Source organism: Pelodiscus sinensis, chromosome 23 (assembly GCF_049634645.1).
Source record: "Pelodiscus sinensis isolate JC-2024 chromosome 23, ASM4963464v1, whole genome shotgun sequence".
Classification (NCBI taxonomy): Eukaryota; Metazoa; Chordata; order Testudines; family Trionychidae; genus Pelodiscus; species Pelodiscus sinensis.
Window position 1 is genome coordinate 12,309,977 of NC_134733.1, and position 18,683 is coordinate 12,328,659.

At 45.2% G+C, this 18,683-nt stretch overlaps 1 protein-coding gene across 2 annotated transcripts; it reads right to left on the reverse strand.

Moving 5' to 3' along the window:
- Positions 1–353: 353 nt before the first annotated feature.
- On the reverse strand, positions 354–17,689 carry PGD (phosphogluconate dehydrogenase). 2 transcript variants are annotated; one of them, XM_075906775.1, is made up of 13 exons: positions 17,547–17,689; positions 15,334–15,409; positions 14,708–14,887; positions 14,113–14,178; positions 12,295–12,413; positions 10,874–10,947; positions 10,233–10,363; positions 9,041–9,230; positions 4,951–5,081; positions 3,796–3,929; positions 3,325–3,424; positions 1,355–1,477; positions 354–641 (listed from the first exon to the last, which is right to left on the reverse strand). In XM_075906775.1, exons 1-13 carry the CDS (start codon positions 17,552–17,554, stop codon positions 522–524), a joined length of 1,452 nt encoding a protein of 483 aa, XP_075762890.1. In that variant the 5' UTR covers positions 17,555–17,689; the 3' UTR covers positions 354–521. The 2 variants fall into 2 exon arrangements, with proteins under 2 accessions (XP_075762890.1, XP_075762889.1); XM_075906774.1 differs by having other exon boundaries at positions 10,233–10,367; positions 10,878–10,947; positions 17,547–17,686.
- Between the last annotated feature and the right edge of the window lie 994 nt (positions 17,690–18,683).

Below are 18,683 nucleotides of genomic sequence, written 5' to 3' on the forward strand. Positions count from 1 at the left end.
TTTCGCAGACCATTGTCAGGGGTTCCGCGAGAAATTGTGGAATAAATAAATAATTTTTTTTTACAATGTAAGCTGAGATATATATAACAGCTCTTTACAAATAAATTTTCTTGACAATAATTTAGCAGTAATTGAATTGCGCTTCCCTCTGTCAACTTTTTCTGGCTAAGCAAACGGTTTTCATAGGTAGGGGTTCCTTGGGATATGAAAAATTATGTTAGGGGTTCCTCCATGGGAAAAAGGTTGGGAATCACTGCTTTATCTGCATGGTTAGTGAAGCTCTTAAAGCTTGCATATAAGAATACAAAATAAGAATGGGCTATTAAATGTGCTCCATGATCTAGAAAACACCCCACATTTATAAGTGAGTTTATTTTCCTTCTTTACAAGACATACACATACAAGTTATTATAAAAAGGCCCAGACATAAACTCTAGCCAATTGCAGTGTAAGTAAAGAGTTGCCAGCAAGAGGAATGTCTCGGATCTACAGTATCTCAGCTTCCAGATGAAATTATTCCACTAGGCATTGTAGGATGAAGAGGACACATTTCCTCCATGACCTGTCCAGTTAGTATGAATAAATTCCCCTGGTTTTGATAATAGTTCATAGGTATGAGCACCAAAGTAATCACGCTGTGCCTAGAAGATGAAACACATGGGAACAACACAGTCAAATACTAACATTACTGAGATATCTTACATACCACCTCATATGCAGTTATCGGAGACACATTTAAAATATATAGGATTTGGGGCAAATCTTATAAAGTAAACATGTCTAGAATGTATATGAGTTTGAATAAAGACTCTAATTATCTTACCCATTACAAAGATAGCTTCCCCAATTATCACCTCTAATATCATTAGCTCACAGACATTTACCTCCCCCCACACCCTCTTCTGTTCTGAAATTTGATTTGTCCTTTTCATAGGTGTTCATTTTTTTAAATTGTATCCTTTGGTATATATGGTTGTGACAATTTTCTTCCACTATTTGATCTGAGGAAGTGGGTCTGGCCCACGAAAGCTCATCACCTAATAAACCATCTTGTTAGTCTTAAAAGTGCTACATAGTCCTGTTTTTTGTTTTAGAATGTATATGTGATCTGTTATACAACAGCAAAACCTTCAGAAAAGCAGATTCAAACTAGAAAATAAAGCAGAACTGCACATGATATTGCTATCAAAGTGTAAAGTAATTTAAGACTGCAGGGTGCAAACCCAGGAGTAATGCACAGAAGATGTGGCAATACAAGAGAGGATTTTGGCAGGATGTCCTACTGATGAGCTTTTTGAGGGGTGGGGCTTAGCTTGGGCTGAAAATGTCAGCCTCGCAGGTCTCAGGTGCTTACCTGAATCAGGTTAGCTGGCAGAATTTCATGCCTGTATCCATCATAAAAAGAAAGTGCTGTAGTGAAGCAGGGCATAGGAATGCCTATCCGGACTCCAGTGCTGATAACACGTCGCCAGGAGTCCTAGTAGTGAAAGAAGAGAAGGAAGGAAACAGATCACTGCTCAGCCAGGGTATGCAGGACTATAGCAGAGGTTACTGATCTCTAGTCTAATGGCAGGCTCCTATTGGCAATAATCATCTGGAATCATGGGAAATTTTCTAGTCAGTATATATAAACAAAAGCAGTCCACAGTGCTGTCCAGCAAGACAGAATTAACAAACACAGTAAAAGCACAACCATATACTATGAACACAGTCAGATCCAAAACTCAGGCAGGAACTCTGTTCTTTTACATATGCAGGGAGAATAACTTTCCAAAGAGAAGAATAAAATAAGAACAACACATCGTTTCAGAAAAGTTATGTGGACAATCCTTGGTTCCATTCACTAAAGTCTCAGCTTTAGTGAATGGAACCAAGCCATGACAAAATTACTTTTTAGTTGGCCAGACAAACAATCTGTTTACAAGCTTCGGGGGGTAGCTGAGTTAGTCTGTATAGGATAAACTTAAAAAAAACAAAGAGTCTGGTAGCACTTTATAGACTAACAAAACATGTAGATGGTATCATGAGCTTTCGTGGGCACAGCCCACTTCTTCAGATGACCGGTCATCTGAAGAAGTGGGCTGTGCCCACGAAAGCTCATGATACCATCTACATGTTTTGTTAGTCTATAAAGTGCTACCAGACTCTTTGTTTTTTTTAAAGCTTAATGTGTTTACAGTTCTTACTGGACTCATCACCTGCCTAGAACAGAATACTTTTATTAGGACAGCCCTAGATCTAGTGAATTAAGAGCCTAGTACATTGTTGGTACTATGCTATTATATACACTAGCAACAGCAGAGTTTTTAGCTATGAAACTGTAATCCATCTGCACAGCAGGCCCCTTCCAAAGCAAAAGGCATGATCAGAGGTGAGAATGAGCACCTTGGCAGACAAAAACAAAAAAGTTTCTAGGACTACAATTTTTCCAAGTTGCTGCACTCCTGAGGATTTCACATGAAAGTAGAGTGGCAAACTTAAGAGTTTGTGTTTGCTACTAATGGAGATCCCAGGATGAGGAAATGGTTGAATGGGTGTCAATAAGTTACATGTTAGAAACTGATGAGTCAGTTTCTGAGGATGAATTAATGTGAATTAAGGGCAAAGCTACAAAGAACTGAATCTCTTTGCCTGTGTATTATTACTGCTTTGTGACACTCAGAGACGTTTGTTTCATTTGACACTATGGCAAATCTATGAAGAGTTGTAGTACATAATCACCTCTAAGTCCTATTGTCTAGGAAGAGTCCAGTTCAGCTCTCAACACGTGTGGATGCCAAAATTATAGGGAAGTACACTTTACCCATTACGGTCAAATTTACGCTTTGTTATTTAGATATAATACCTCCATCTTTCTGATTAGATGAAAATGAAAGGTCTTGATTTCTTGTAGGCATTTTTACAATAGTTAACACCAGGACAAATTCTAATTTGAATAATTACATTTTGCCTCAACTAAGGTTATGATGATGCAGTTTCAACTAGTTATGATAATATGTTTCACTTCCTGTTCAATGTTGCACGCGATGGTAATGCTAAACCTGGCATGTCCCATGAAGGAGATGCTGCATTTCAGCGGTGGATGAGTGATTCATAGATGTACACATTGTATTTGCACACATGTGCACACACAATCCCAAAGCGCTTTAGGATTACCTAAAGCGTTTTTGGATTAAGGGTATTATATAGAAGATATTTTAAAGACTCTTTCTCTGCTCTCTCTTTTTTTTGGACCTAATCACACTACAGAAGGCGTGCTTGAGGGCACAAGAATATACTAGGTTTGTAAATTGTTGCCTTTATGCTCTCCTTGAAAACACACACCTGACAGTCCTCCACAGCCTTCTTAAAGAAGTTGTCCAGTAACAGGTTCTGGAGATCAGGGTTTCGGTCAAAAGCATCTTTGATCTTCCCCAGGAACGCACTAAACAGAACAGACACAAATCTGGAATTAGGCATTAGTGGTGGGAACTGTGAATAGCTAAACCCAAGGTACTAAGAGGCAGCCAGTAAGGCACAGTGTTTACAGAACTCTATCAAATTCCAAATACCAGCACCAAGGGACAAAGGACAAAGTGAATAAAATGAAAAGAAGAGCAGCACTGGCTGAGCACCAATAAACTTGACATCTGGTTGCAGTGAGATCCTGTGCTGATGTAGGTAGCAGCATCCCAGTATCATATTAGCAAATAAGATACAGGAGATCTTCCACAGAGATCTCTGAGTGGATCAGTCTGGCACCAGCTAAGCCAAACAGCTCTCTAATCAGTGTTCCCTGCCCAAATGCTCTCTTACCTTCTGATGATGCAGCCTCCCCTCCACATCAATGCAATGCCACCATAGTTAATTGTCCAGCCAAATTCTTTGGCTGCCTGTCTCAGCAGCATGAAGCCTTGAGCATAGGAGATAATCTTGGAGGCATAAAGAGCCTAGAGAGAGGCAAATCAGATTTAGGGAAGCGCTTCACAAACTCTGATGGAAACATTTTACAATCTGACCCACAAGCAGAGCACACACTTCCCACTAATGTTTGTCTCAGAAGCAACACTCCAGTTGTATGTAAGAAATTCACTTCCTGGATTCCAAGCACTCCTAACTACTACATCTGATGATCTAATCTCTCAATCTCACACTTCAAAAGAATGTAGTTGATCCAGGTCAATAAATATTTGACAAATCTCTCTCCTATGCAGTTCAGATAGCTAACCTCAAAATATCATCATTTTCGTGTGTGTGTGTTTTCCCCCTGAATGCACACACACATCTTTTTTACTCCTTTTATTCCCTGGACCTTTTGCCAGCCAGATTTTCCTGCAATAAATAAATATTTGGCACTTCTGTAGCACATTTCATCTGAGAAGATCACTGTGTTTTTTAAGTGTTAATATATGTAGCCTCTGCAGTGGGCAGAAAGTGAAATTCCATCTCCATTATACAGCTAGGGAAATGGAAACATAGAAAGATTATGTAAGGCACAAGATCACACAGAGTCAGTGACTAGACTGGGAAGAGCAACTGGTTCCCTGTCTTGTGCCTGTATCACCCTTCATCCCAACTGGGATCTTTCTCTGGTTCATGAACAAGTTCTCCATTAACCTTATGTTATTGCATCTCAGTTGGCACAGAGTGGAAGAAATGGGCAAGACATGGTAGGAGATGCTCAAGAACAGGATCCATAGCTGGAGAAAGGGAGAGCACAATAACAGAACCAGCACGTCCCATTTGTAGAACCCTGTGGATACAAAATTTATATCTGCATTCACATCTGTATCTGCAAAAATGAGCCGTGAATATCCACACTGACATCTGCAGATGCAAATACCCACAGATATAAAGCTAATATATAGATTTGCAGGGCTCTACCCATTTGGAGTCCCTGTCTCTTGGCATCCAAATTCACTTTGTGCCTGCAATTCTAATGGATAGATCTGGCTAGGAGCCCTGACTCACCTTGCGAATATCTTCCAGAAATACCTTCTTGTCCTCACGGAATGGAGTAATTTTGGGCCCATCCAACCGTTTGCTGGCTTGAACCCTCTCATCCTTGAGGGAAGATAAGCACCGTGCAAAAACAGCCTCACCTTTACCCAGAGAAGGAAAGAGAAGACATTTTAGCAAGCACAAGCCAAACAATGAGGTCTTTCTAGCCTATCACACACATAGCCAAGGCATGGAACAGGTGTTTATAGAGATGGGATGACTGCAGCAGACCACACTGCCATGTAAGGAAGGCCAGGCTTAGGAATGACAGAGGAATCCCACTGTCTACACCAAAGGGAATTTCCTCTGTCTACAACAGGGATGAGGAACTTTTTTTGGGTTGAGGCCGCTAACCCACAGAAAAATCAGTCACACAAGTGAGAAGCAAAAAAAGAAAAAAACAACAAACTCTCATGGATGTGGCCCCCAACTGAGAAGGAACAAGATGCTCCCACATTCCCCTCACACACCAGAGCCTAGGGAGGTCCATGCTAGTAGATTTTGTGTGCACCAACCTCGCGGTACGGTGGCGGCGGGGGGGCTGGAGCATCAGTGCAGGCTCCCCAATGCTGAGGGGAGGAGTCCTGAGCCTTAGGGGTCAGGTCCATGCAAGCCAGGGGCCACATCCGGTCCTCGGGCCTTAGGTTCCCCACCCCTGGTTTACAGGAAGAGGACTTGATATCAAACACCCACTGCCAGCTGATTTATATTGTGGGGCAAAGTCTCCACAATCTAATCTAGCCAGAAACTCATATTCAATGGAGGACTAGCAGAAATGCAGAGGGGGGAGGATGTTAAAATAGCAGAAAGTGAGGGGTGGAGGAGGAGAGAGATGGATCAAGTGGGAACAGCCCACACTCTTGAGCTCTGGCTTCCAGGGCACCATTTACTTCGGTTTTTGGATGAATTATCTGAACGTCAGGGAGGACGGATTGATCAGCCAGAAGCATAGTCATTTGACTAGAGCAGTTTGGAGGCAGCATTGCTTAGTCCGAATGAGAGTTCTTAAAACAACATCAGTAGGGCCCTACCAAATTCATAGCCATGCAAAATGCCTCAGAGACCTTGAAAATCTTGTGTCCTCCTGTGAAATATGGCCTTTTGTATGCTTTTACCCTATACTATATAGATGTCATGGGGGAAAGCAGCATTTCTCAAATTGGGGGTCCTGATCCACAAGGGAGTTGCAGCAGGATCACAAGGTTATTTTAGGAGGGTCATGGTATTGTCACCCTTATATCTGTACTGCCTTCAGAACTGAGCAGCTGGAGAAGTGTTTGTAATGTTGGCCGGGTGTCCAGTTCAGAAAACAGCACCCCCTCAGCAGCAATGCACGAGTCAGGGTGGCAAAACCATACCTATGTCGCACTTACTTCTGTACTGCTGCTTTCAGAGCTGGTGGCCAGAGTGGTGGTAGCTGATTAAGGGCCCAGCTCTGCAGACACAAGTAAGGGTGGGAATAGTGGCAATACCATACCATGCCATCCTTACTTCTGTGCAGCTGCTGACAGGCAGCTCTGCCTTCAGAGCTGAATTCCTGGCCAGCAGCTGCTGCTCTCCAGCTGTGCAGAAGTAAGGGTAGCAATACCTTACAATTCCAACACCATGAAATTTCAAATGTTAAGATCTGAAATAATGAAATTTACCATTTTAAAAATCCTATGATTGTAAAATTGACCAAACCGACTTTGAATGTATAGGTCCCCGAACATAAGGTATCTACTACATGATACAAATCCTGGACAGAAATAATCAATATTTCCTTATTTGTGAAAGGAACTTGAATCTTTTGGCCTCAGTTTCCTTCATCAGTAAAACAGAGATAATTTTATATACAGTATATTTTAGGGGAGACATGGGGTTAGAAGAGTAAAATAATACTTGCAAAGCGCTTTGAAAGTGAAAAGCTTTTACACAAATACCAAGTGTGATGCACATTAATTGGAGATGCTTTTCTAAGAAATCCTCAGCATACACAAAAAAGCTGCAGACAAACATTACAAATAAATCTGCTTCATAGGGGGAGAATTTTTTTTTATCTGGCACTCAGAAGCCCATGCAATAGCTGTACAACATCACTAAGCAAAGTAGGGAGCTGCATTCCTCAGAGTGCTGTAGAAGCAAACAGTATCATCAACCTTTGCCTAGACGCCAAAACCCTGAATTCTTGTCCTGGCAGAGAAGTATAGGCAGAACTAACTCACAGATATGTTTCTTTAAAGTGTATTCATTTGTAATTTAAGCCTGTACAGATATTCAGGGAAAAAACTGGGAATTTAAATAATTTCCTTTACTTTTCAGCGTTTGAAGTCACCTTTCAGGGAACTGACATAACTATGAAAGCACATAAGTCTTTCCTTCTTCCTTCACAATGAATTTCCAGTTACAGAAAAGCCTTTCTTTCATACTCCTGTGAATGAGTCATAGATTTGCACAGAACTTCCCCATGGTAGGCTATCATACTTTATCATAATCAGAACTAGCCACTCCTTTTCATTCTTGCCCAACCCGTTTCCTTCTGCTTTGCAGTGGAGACAGCATGACTGCTATTGCAAAAAGAAAATTGCAAGTCACCCTGATGCAAGGAGATAGATGTAGCAACTGCACTAAGAATGTCCAATATTTGCACAAGGGCTGTTTGAAGCATTAATTCCACAAGCCACTCCTGCAAGACAGAATTATATTTGGAAAATGTTTCTATCCTTGATCCTTGCAAAAGCAGGAGCCCAAGCAAAGGAACTTTACTAAACCAATGGCATACAAAACATTTTAAATGTAAACAAAAAATTTGGAGATACGAAAGGTCTGGTACAATCTATAAATTATTCAGAAAATAGCAGCCTCAGCACCTTACTTTCTAAAAGTCTTTTTTGTTGCAGTACAACCAAGCTTCTCCAATAAATTGGATTCAGCTGGCCACAGAGGAAGTGATCAATATGATTGATCTTCTAACACAAGAGGGCTTAGTAAAACCAAAAGGAGGGAAATGAGATGGAGGGGGAAAGAGCAAGAAAAACATAGCAAACTCTGACAACAGATGGAACTTCCCATAGTTAAAGTCCATACTAGGGCTTGTTGCATGAATTTAAACACATCTGTAACAGTTTGGATGTCCATCCCTAATGCTCCTGTAATTTTACAGCTGTGCTCAGAAACACTATGCTAGAGACAACCATCAGTGGTAGATAGGTTATTATGTGGCTAGCTATTTTCAGGCACACTTTAGGCCTGACTAAAAGGCTACTGAAGTCACTGCAAAGATTCTCACTCTATTCAATGGGCTTTGGGTCAGACCCTTGGCTAATCAAAGCAGTTAAAAAAAATTCTGTTCAAATGGCATAGAATAACCATGTGAACTGCCATCAACTTGGAACACAGATGGCAACTATGCTTCTTGCACATACATGCTTCAAATCCATTTTCAAAGACAGCTGGGGTTAGTGCTCTTCAAGCCATAATGTGGTCCCTATCTAGTCAAATCGACCCTGTTTCACTCAAGCTCTGCTAAAACTGTCACTTGGAAATAAGGGGGGAGGGAACGTTACATGGATGGTGGAAAAATAATTCCTACATCTTCTGGAAGATGCAAGTTTTTATAAAGCTCTAGCATAATAGGAGTTTCTTATTCCACACATTTTCACAGCTGTGATATGATTCAGTATGAGAAGGTGGAGGCGGGAGGATAGCTGACTGAACAGAGCAGAACCAAACTAGAGTGGTAGATATTAAAAACCCTCTCCCACATCTTGATCTGTCATGGAGTCACCACCAGTGAAGGACGTAGCAAATACCATGGTGAGGGGCAAAGAGATGTTGACAGTTAAAGGGGGACAGAAATCATTAGTGAGAACTCCCTCAGAAGATAAGCAAAAAGCAGGGAGAAGTTTGCCCTCTTGTTAAAGGACGGAGGACCTTAACCGTTAGACCAAAGACTGCAGGGACAGAAGCACCTTCACCACAGGCTTATCCCCTCTATTGCTAAGTGGTCCATGTGGTCCACATACTGTTAGACCAGCAGCACAAGAGACAATACCACCAGCCAGCCAGACAAGTCAGTTACCAATGAGTGTGACAGGAACTCCGTATTCCAGGGCTGAGATGGCTGTCCACTTCCCAGTGCCTTTTTGACCTGCACTGTCCCTGATCTTTGGGAGCAGGTGTTTGCCATCGGAGTCCCTGAACTTGAAGATGTTGGCGGTGATTTCAATCAGGAAAGAATCCAGCTCTGTCTTATTCCATTCTCCAAAAACCTTGATGGAGAAACCAATAATGAGATTGCAAGAGGGACACCCAATTACTGGCACGCTTCAAACACAAGGATGATCTTAGCCCATTTTCTGGCAGCTACTTAACAGCTCAGAAGAGGAACTCACGTGTCCCCATTACTCTTGGTGCATGGAGCTGCAAAGCAGCCACCTCCAAACGGAAGCACACAAGCATACTCTGGCCTGATGCTACAATCTTGCGCCTTACAGGGAGTGGAAACACCTCATTCCCTGACACCGCACTCTTGACTATTTATGGCTCATCCCAAGATGGATCAGGTCTCTAAGAATTATCTACCCACATTATTGAACTCCATCCTCTTAATGGTTCTCTGTGAACTGCAATATTGACTCATGTGGAGGCAGGTCATTAACTTCTTCAGCCCAAGTCAAGGAATGAGAAATAAGTAGAAACGCTTCAAAACCCACCAAGACAGAGTCTTTCCCAGGGCAGGAGGCACATGGGAAAATTAAAGATCAGACTCAATGGTCTAAAAGTGTTCAAGGTCTAGGACGGATCCATAGACATTGCCCCATTGGCTGGCCCTGTCAGAAGATCTGCTAAAGGATTCTATTGTAGTCATTAGCTATGCTCCATCCTAATGGCCTTCATAGAATCATAGAACAATAGAACTGAAAGGGACCTCAAGAGGTCATCAAGTCCAGTCCCTGCCCTCCCAGCAGGACCAAGCACCACCTAGATCATCCCTGACAGGTGTCTGTCTAACCTGCTCTTAAATATCTCCAGTGATGGAGATTCCATAACCTCCCTAGGCAATTTATTCCAGTGTTTAACCACCCTGACAGGCAGGAAGCTTTTCCTGATGTCCAACCTAAACCTTCCTTGCTACAGTTTAAGCCTATTGCTTCTTGTCCTATCCTCAGAGGCCAAGGAGAACAATTTTTCTCCTTCCTCCTTATGTCACCCACTAGGGCTCAGGGCAGAACTGAAACAGAGGGGGTGGAGGGAAAGAGATTGTAACTCACTGTTGCCATCTCATCGTGTTCCATGCCCAGTACATCCTTCATCAGGTGGTAGGCCTCACAGATCAGCTGCATGTCTCCATATTCAATCCCATTGTGTACCATCTTCACAAAGTGGCCTGCACCTTCTTCTCCTACCTGCCAAAGACACATCACAGGGGGCCTTCAGACACACTGCTGCCTCCACTACCTGCTCACAGCTCCCCCTTGCTTAGCACGACTCTGTGAGTTTAGTACTAGAGGAAGGGCATCCTGGATACACTACACCTCTATGTGCCAATATAGCATGGCAGCTTCCCTCATGACTTCAGCAACACGGCTCACCTGGGATGAGAAGGGAGTTCATTGTCTACAACTCATCCCTTCTATAGTCTCTGATGAGACTGTCAAAAAGGGAAAGATCTGTGACGGTGGCTTCAGTGTTGTGGACGTGGGTCCATGGGGGCAGAGAGCATGTGCAGGGCAAAGTACCACAGAACAGCAAACCTGTACTGGGTGCAGTGGACTGAAGCAAAAACCAGCCCTGCTATGCTAAAGGTTATCTTTGCCACTTTTCTGACATACACAGACGCAGATTCCAGAGGCCTAAACACCCAAGCAACGGATCTAATCATATTTCAAGGTCTATCAGTGTCAATCGGTACTTGCCCAGTCACAACAGGGTTCCCCTGTGTTCACTTTAGCAGCGATGCTTTGAAATATCTCCTTGATGTGAGGCCTATGGAGAGGAATGGTATAACTCAGAAGCCAGACAGAAACATTGCAAGAGAAACATGTATCCATGTCATACTGCCACTAACTCACCCCCAGGCTGGATGGGGAGAGGGAACTTAGCTACCAGATACCCCCCTTAAAACTAAGATAAATGGAAAATGGCTCAAGATTTAGCTACCCCATGCAGGAAATAGCAAACAGCCCAAGCAGAGCATTTACATATTTTCTTGTAGAGGAGGTCATCAATGCACTTCAAAGATGGCACCTGTTATTCCCTCCATTTTGCTGATGGGGAAGGTGAGAGACACAAATTAAATGTCATGCCCAAGACCATACAATGAGTCAGTGGCAGAGCCTGAATAGAAGCCAAATTCTCTGGCTTGAAACCCTACACATTAACCACAATGTGCGTCTTAGCTGATTTGGAAGGAGACAGGGAGGAAGCTTAATGAACGTTAACTGGGAAGTTGTGCCAAGTAGATAAGATGGTATGAAAAAACACGGAATCAGAAGTGGGTGAAAGGAGTCACCTGAAAGGAGTATAAACAGAGGATAGTGTGCAGGAAGAGAAGAGGGCTACATTCTAGGTGGGGGTGGAAGATATGAACAGCATTTATCCAGGGATATAAGATGAAATGAAAAGCAGAGATTACTCTTGCTGTTGCCAGCTTGGCACTATCAAGTTGGAACGGGATCATCTGAGACGAAAAACTGGTGCAAAGTGACAGGACTTTTCAGTTTCTCAAGCTGTCTTTTCCTTGAGCCAAATATAGGCCCAGAAAACAAAATCTCTCTCCTGACACACAAGAAAAATCACCAGGGACTGATCCCTGAACAGCCACTGCTATGATGTGGGAGAAGGAGCTGGATTCAGAGCCATGTTAGAATGTAAGAATTTGTGCATTCTATAACAGTTCGGAGACACTGAAGAGCAAATTAAGCCTCTTTTGAGCTCTGAATTCCTGCAGCAGCTCCTTTTGCTGCCCATATTATAACTAGCAATTTCACACCTGACACTGAGTCCCAAAAGAGTCAAATAAAGGTCTCTGTTATCTCAAGTCAGGATGCCCATTCTCCTCTTCCCCTGACTCTACCCTATACAGCTGGTGCCTCCACCTGCACACCATTGAGAAGAAAATTGAGTAAGCATTGATTGCCATGAACAGCCAGGGCTGCTTATGACCTCTGCTGGGCTTACAAGTCCTGAGCTCCCAGGAAACATCATTTGTCTCTGGATATGTACACACCCTCCCACGTGAGTACTCTCTGCTCCCAACATCCAGCGGGGACTTTGTTACTACATGACCAGACCGCAAGAGGAGCAAGTGGGAGGGAGACAGCTGACACTTACCAAGCTTCTTTGTCTCCTCCTGGCATGAGTGAGGGTCCATTCCTGGCTCCTTCCTCTCCCCCACTAACACCGCTGCCTACGAATAAGATGCCTTTTTCCCGGAGTTCTTTACAGCGCCTCTGAATGGGAGAAAGAGAAATGTTTTTCAACAAAAGCTTTTCTGAAACAAGAGGGTGAATCCTGCGTTTTACTCCAAGTGCACATGGGATCAGGATAAAGATGGCACTGTTTGGGCCTCAAAGTCATGTTTTCAGTTCTGCTTTGGTCGTGGTGGTATGTGGCATCAAAGAGGAACTTACACACAGGCTGCATTTTGAACATCAGGAAACTTCCTCTTGCTCCTGCACTGACACGGGTCCTTGCAGAGAGAAGATAAGGACTTGGCCCTCCATGAGTCAAAATGTCAGGTTGACAAATGAGAACCTGGGGCTTGTAAAGGCTAACAGCCTTAGATGCCAGGTGACACATGCTGTGTGCAAAACAAGCCAGAGTCCATTAAACAGAGAGAAAGAGAACACTTCATCATGAACACTGATGCTCTCTCCACAGGACAGAGGCATGGCCTAGTGGTCTGAGCTCAGGGCCAGGAATCAAACTCATGAATGTTAAATTCTAACACTAGTTTCTTCTGTGCCTTTGGGCAAGTCACCAAGCTTTCTGCCTGGTTTCTTTATCAGGGATGAGAATAGTAACTTACCTCCTGGGGCAAAGAGGCAGCATTGTGAGGATTAATCCATGTCTGTGAGGTGCAATGAGATGCCCAGGTGAAATAAGCTACAGCCAAGGCATTAGCATTAGCTTGTTTAACGGGCCTCTGTTGTTCCACGAACAAGGTAACAAGAACAACTGACTCCAGGCATGTCAGGTACCAGCACTGACACCTCTTGGCACCCAGCAGTCTTATTCAAGAGAGTTATTCTTGCACCATTCCCATGTTCATGGGATACAGAGGTAATGGAATTACACCAATATGGCCCATCAGCATATAGTCTATGACCTCATGTTCCTGTCAGGCAATGGCTCTGCTATAAGCCTCCTGGCTTCTTCAACTCTTTTTGACAAGGTTTGAGACCCTAGAGCACCAGAGATGAGAACAGATGCATTTTTAAAGGGGCTTTGCTCTAATGAGGCCAGTGTTTTTATTGCTATGTTTCTGGACAGAAACATACACCTTTCACAGGTCCGCTCTTTCAGTAAGGAACTAGCAACCCTAATACAGCTCTTTAAGGGTAAGAGGGTTCCCACTGCAGAGAGGATTTGGTTTCATTCTCCCCAAACAGGAAAGTAAAAGACATCCATGTATATAGCAGTGGGTCACCCACTTCTGGGAGGAAAGAACCACTGGCAAGTATGGGCATCTGGTCTCTAAGGCAAAACAAAGCTGTACCTACCCAAAGCTGAGCTGTGCTGACCCCTCCCCTTCCTGCATCCAGCTGCCACATGGGGTTGCTATGGAATGCTTAGTGTGGCTCAGGCAGGTTCCAGGGTGGCTGGGAAGGCAGTAGCAGGAACCCCCTCAGCAGTGCATATGACAGTGGGAAGGCTTGACCCAGGGCTGCCTCCCTCCCGCTGCTATAGGGGCTGAGGAGGCTTGGGCCATGGCTGCCTCCCTCCTGCTGCTACCAAGGCTGGGGAGGCTTGGGTGCATGTGCTCTTCCCCTTATTGTGCTGCTCCTCCCCGTGGTATGGGCAGGGCCTCAGTGGAGAGGCGGTGCTGTAGGTGGGGCTGCAGGCCTGCCTGCCCTAGCCTCAGCTGGCAGGGTATTTTCATCCCTTTCACATAAGGGAACAGCATCTAGAAGGCAGTATCAAGCTTACTGTGGTGTCTCTGTATTCAGAATTCCCACCATCGATTATGATGTCTCCAGCTTCCAGCAATGGCACCTACAACCAGAAAAGAAAAAAATGAAATGAATCAGCATTATATTTGATCCATATAGGAAAAACTCAGAACAGGCCTGCAGTTGGGATCCCTCAAATGTCAGAATGAACTCATCAGAACCTGTTCCACATGGTACTGCCCCAATCACAAGGAACCTGCCTTTTAGAAGCCAGGTTTATTAAGGACTCATCATAAGACTGAGCTCCTCAACAATAGAATCCAAAGTCTAAAGCAAGGGGGGGTTAAATGTGTGTCTTCTCTATCTATAGAGCAGAGACATCACCATATCTACTTGGCAGTACTTAGTGTCTGTAAAATCTTTTGAGATGTCTCTGTAACAACCAACCAAACCTGTATTTTAAAGCATTCTACTGACTGATTTAATCCCCACAGGTTTTCATATGCAAATGCCTTTAAGCAATGCCAAACTAGCAGCATGTGACTGTCTCTGCAATAATGGGACTGAGGAGCTGCCCTGGGGGAAGCAAAGAATATGGGGCCAATAGCAGCTCGGAAGGAAACTATCCTCACCAAACTTTTGATGAAGTCATCCACTGCACTTCCAGCCTTCACCAGCAAGATGATCCGACGAGGCTTTTTCAGCTTGGAGACCATCTCCTGCAGGCTATGAGCCCCAATCACTTTGGTTCCTTTGGCCTCATTGGCCAGAAAGGCATCCACTTTGGACACCGTCCTGTTAAATGCACAGACCTGGGAAAGCAAAAAAACCCTGCCTATGACACCTCCCAACATAATGTTGTCTGTATCAAGCAATATGGTCGATTAGCCCCACCGCTATGCACTACTCTTCTGCATCTATCCTCCAAAAATCCATGTCAGTGACACCCCTGCAGCTTAGCTGTACATCTTTGCATTGGGTTCCATTACCAACGGGATGTTCCAAGCGCAATTACAATTCCTGAAGGATGGATTATGTCTAACCAATTCATGGGTGATCTCAATTCCTGGCTGGACATAGATGAACGCAGCCATGCCCTAGGATGAGCAGCAACAAAGGCTGTGATAAAAAGGAAAATCTGAACTCGTGCCACTGTTCCTTTCGCTATTCACTGCCTCCCACACAAATTAAAATGCCCAGCTGCTGTTCGTACACACTAGGGATTCAGCCCTTGGGATTGACAGGTTCCTTCACTCACCACAAAGCCGTGGTCATTCATGTTTAAAATCAGGTTCTGACCCATTACGGCCAATCCGATCAAAGCAATGTCAGCTCTGGAAAAGAGAAGCATACATCAGTGTCAGGAAGATTCCAGCTGCCATTAATAATGATCTTCTCAGGCTATTTTGGTCTCCTGCACTGTTCTGTGAACATGATGCTGGTGAGAGTACATATACTCTCCCTGTTCTTATATACTCTCCAGAACACCCTATATACAGTATGAGCCCACATGAATGATAATTCTGGTAGAGAGGTGAACACAGAGCTCCCCACAGGGCATACCAAATGAGCTTGTGTTGCCAGGATCCCTATCCCAGCTACCAAGGCAAACAGGTCCTGGGAGGAAGAGAGGGGGAAAATACCTCCCCTCATGCAAAGCAATTAGAAGGAGGGGGAGCGGAGAAGCAAGAAGGGAAACTGTGTCAGATGGAGTAAGTCCTAACCAATGACACTATTAAATAGAACATGCAGACATCACTTTGCATTTCTGTATTTCGCTGCATTGCCATCAGGGGCCAAAAAGACTCTTCAAGGTTGCCATCACTGCCTCAGCAAGGTGAGGGTGGGAAATGAAGTAGTGCTGGAGATAGATTTAGAGAGAGCTAATATGGAGCACAAGGTGCTTATACAAGAAGAAACACAGCCCCGTCCCTGTTTCTGGAGTCCCTGTTTCTGGATGACCGGGCAATTGATACCACATATGTCAGTTTCACAAGATCAGGGTTTCACACTCAGTAGCACCTGGATTTTGCCTCAGGCCTCTGAAAAAGGACATCAGTCCACTTCAGCTGGTAGAAATCCAGCTCACTGCACCACTTGTTTATCATGGTCTCTTTCCCCAACATCCTGTGCTTTACTGCACTGGTCACTGAAGAAAGAAGTTGGGAGGAACTGCCAAAGCCACCAACTTCCCCAAAATGTGCGGATTAGAGAGGAGCTATTTTATACAGAGACTTCTGTGCACAACTTATCTTCATATACATGTCATCTTGCCCTGTCCCCTCTTCACACTGCCAGAAATCTTCTCTCTTCCATCACCTTGATGGTTCACCTGATTATCCAGTTGTATTGAATCATCTTGCCCAACCCCCCAGCCTTTGAGGCAGCTAATGAATACTGTTGTACTGTATATTCTATCTATGGAAAGACTGGCAGGGGAAGAGATTTGTCACCAAGCTCAGGATCCTAAAACACCCAACTTTTCAGACAGGAGACTAGCACTTCCCCAGCACAGACTCACAACCTGCCTTTTCTCTTTCTGTTCATGTTCTTGAGTTTCTTTGCCCTGTACAGGCCCATCTATAACCTAATGACTTCCAGTAGGCGCTACCAATATATGCTTGCATGTTTCTAGTTGAGTAATGTTTCTTAAATAAAGTCAGCAAGACAAAAAAAGTGAAATAATTGGAAAATTTCAGCCAGAGGCAACAAAATATCCACGTATTTTCTATCTGGCCACTTTCACTTCAACAGCTCCCTTGTATATGTGGCTGGACGACATGAATTGAATTACTAATATCTCCTCCCTATTGTGTTAGTATGGAGTTTGAGCACCATTAAAGCAGTTGCTTAAGGCGAATTTTTTCACTGCCACCTTTCTCAGTCCTACCCTCGAGTGCCCCATGTCAGTGATCACTGTGAAATGGGCCATGGGAAGTCTGAGCGAGGTGGTTCTAGTTTCTTGGGGGCGCGAGGCAGAAGGGGACTCGTCCTCTCAGCGTCAAGAAGAAAAACAGCAAACTCCGACTCTGAGGTCAGACGGGACCATGGGATCCCCTAGCCCAGGGGTTCCCCCGCCCAGGTTTTCCAAAGGGGGCCGCACCCCCAATCGGAATGTCTTAGGGATCCGCAGATGAAAAAGCTGAAGTCACTGATCTGCTCCAACCTTCTGCATCCGAATCCCCCTCACCCCCACCCTCTCCCCTCCACCCTCTCCCCGCCGACCCTCCAATTCCCTCCACCCCACCCCGCCGACCCCCCCAACACCCCCACTTCCCAGCCAGAACAGCAGCCGTGCAGGAGGCTCTTCCGCCCCGCCCGCCTGGCCATTCGGGGGACCGGGGCGCCGCCGCCGCGAGCACCGGCCCAGCGCACGGTCGGTCAGGGCCACAGCGCCGGGCCAGCTGCTCGCTCGGGGGAGGCTCCGCTCCCCGCCGCCGGGCGATTCCCCTAGCGGCGCGCGGGACTCACTGTGCCATGGCGGCGGGTCCCTTCGCTGGGCCGGTGGGTGACTGGGAAGGTGACGAGGCGGCCGGTCCAGCTGTACTAGCCCAGCCACGCTCCTATTGGCCCAGGCTCGCTCACATCGCTCGTGGGGGCGGGACGTGGTGATTCTCCCACGGCTAGCTCCGCCCCCTACGTATGGGTTGACGAGCGGAGCGCCGAGCTCATCGTCCTTTAAAGACTCTCATGTTGAGGGCCTTAAGGCTGCAGGGAGCCCAGGAAGCGGCCTGCTGCTAGGGCAGGTCTGGCCCACGCTAAAGGCAGCACCAACCACCCACAGTGTGTCTCTACGGCAGCTTTAGGAGCATCCACTGCTAAATCCATCATGGTGTGGGACTTGAGGGTGTGTAATGTTTTAAGGACTTCAGGCAAGGCAATACTTGTGGAAGATTTTAAACAGCCAACTACATATTGGAACAAGGCCTTGAAAGCGGGGCATAGACTATCCCATAAGTTCTTGGATTGCATTGAAGACAACTTTTTCTTTCAGAAGGTTGAAAAAGCTACTAAGGGGACAACTGTTTGAGATTTGATTTTAACAAATAGGGAGGAACTGGTTCAGAATTTGTAAGGTGATCATGAACTCATAGCATTCATGCTTTTAAAGAACTAGCCAATTAGTCCATCATAAGATGGGAGTTTCAGTCTCTCCTCCCCATCAGTCTTCTCTCCTGAACCCCCAATCTCTCCCTCTCATGGGGGACTGTGGAGCCCAAACGGAGCAAGCAGCCATTTAGGCTCCCCTGCAGCAGCCCAGCTGAGCAACGCAGAAGTCAGCAGAGAGCAATGGCAGGAGGTGAAGGGGGTGTGGCTATGACAAACACAGCCAGGCCTCACCCCCTGGCCTTGTATGTCACCGTCCTGCCCCCCTCTTTCCCTCCCACCGTGCACGGCCTTGTATGTCACCATCCTGCCCCCCTCTTTCCCTCCCACCGTGGCACTTGGCTGACTTCTGTGCCACTCAGCCAGGCCTCGGGAGGGGAGTAAGCAGCTGTTTGAGCCATGCACTCCCCATGCAGCACAGGCTGCCCAGAGGGAACAGCCAGCATTTCAGCTTTACAGACTCTCAGACATTGGGCTATACTTCTAAGGAACGGTAGAAGG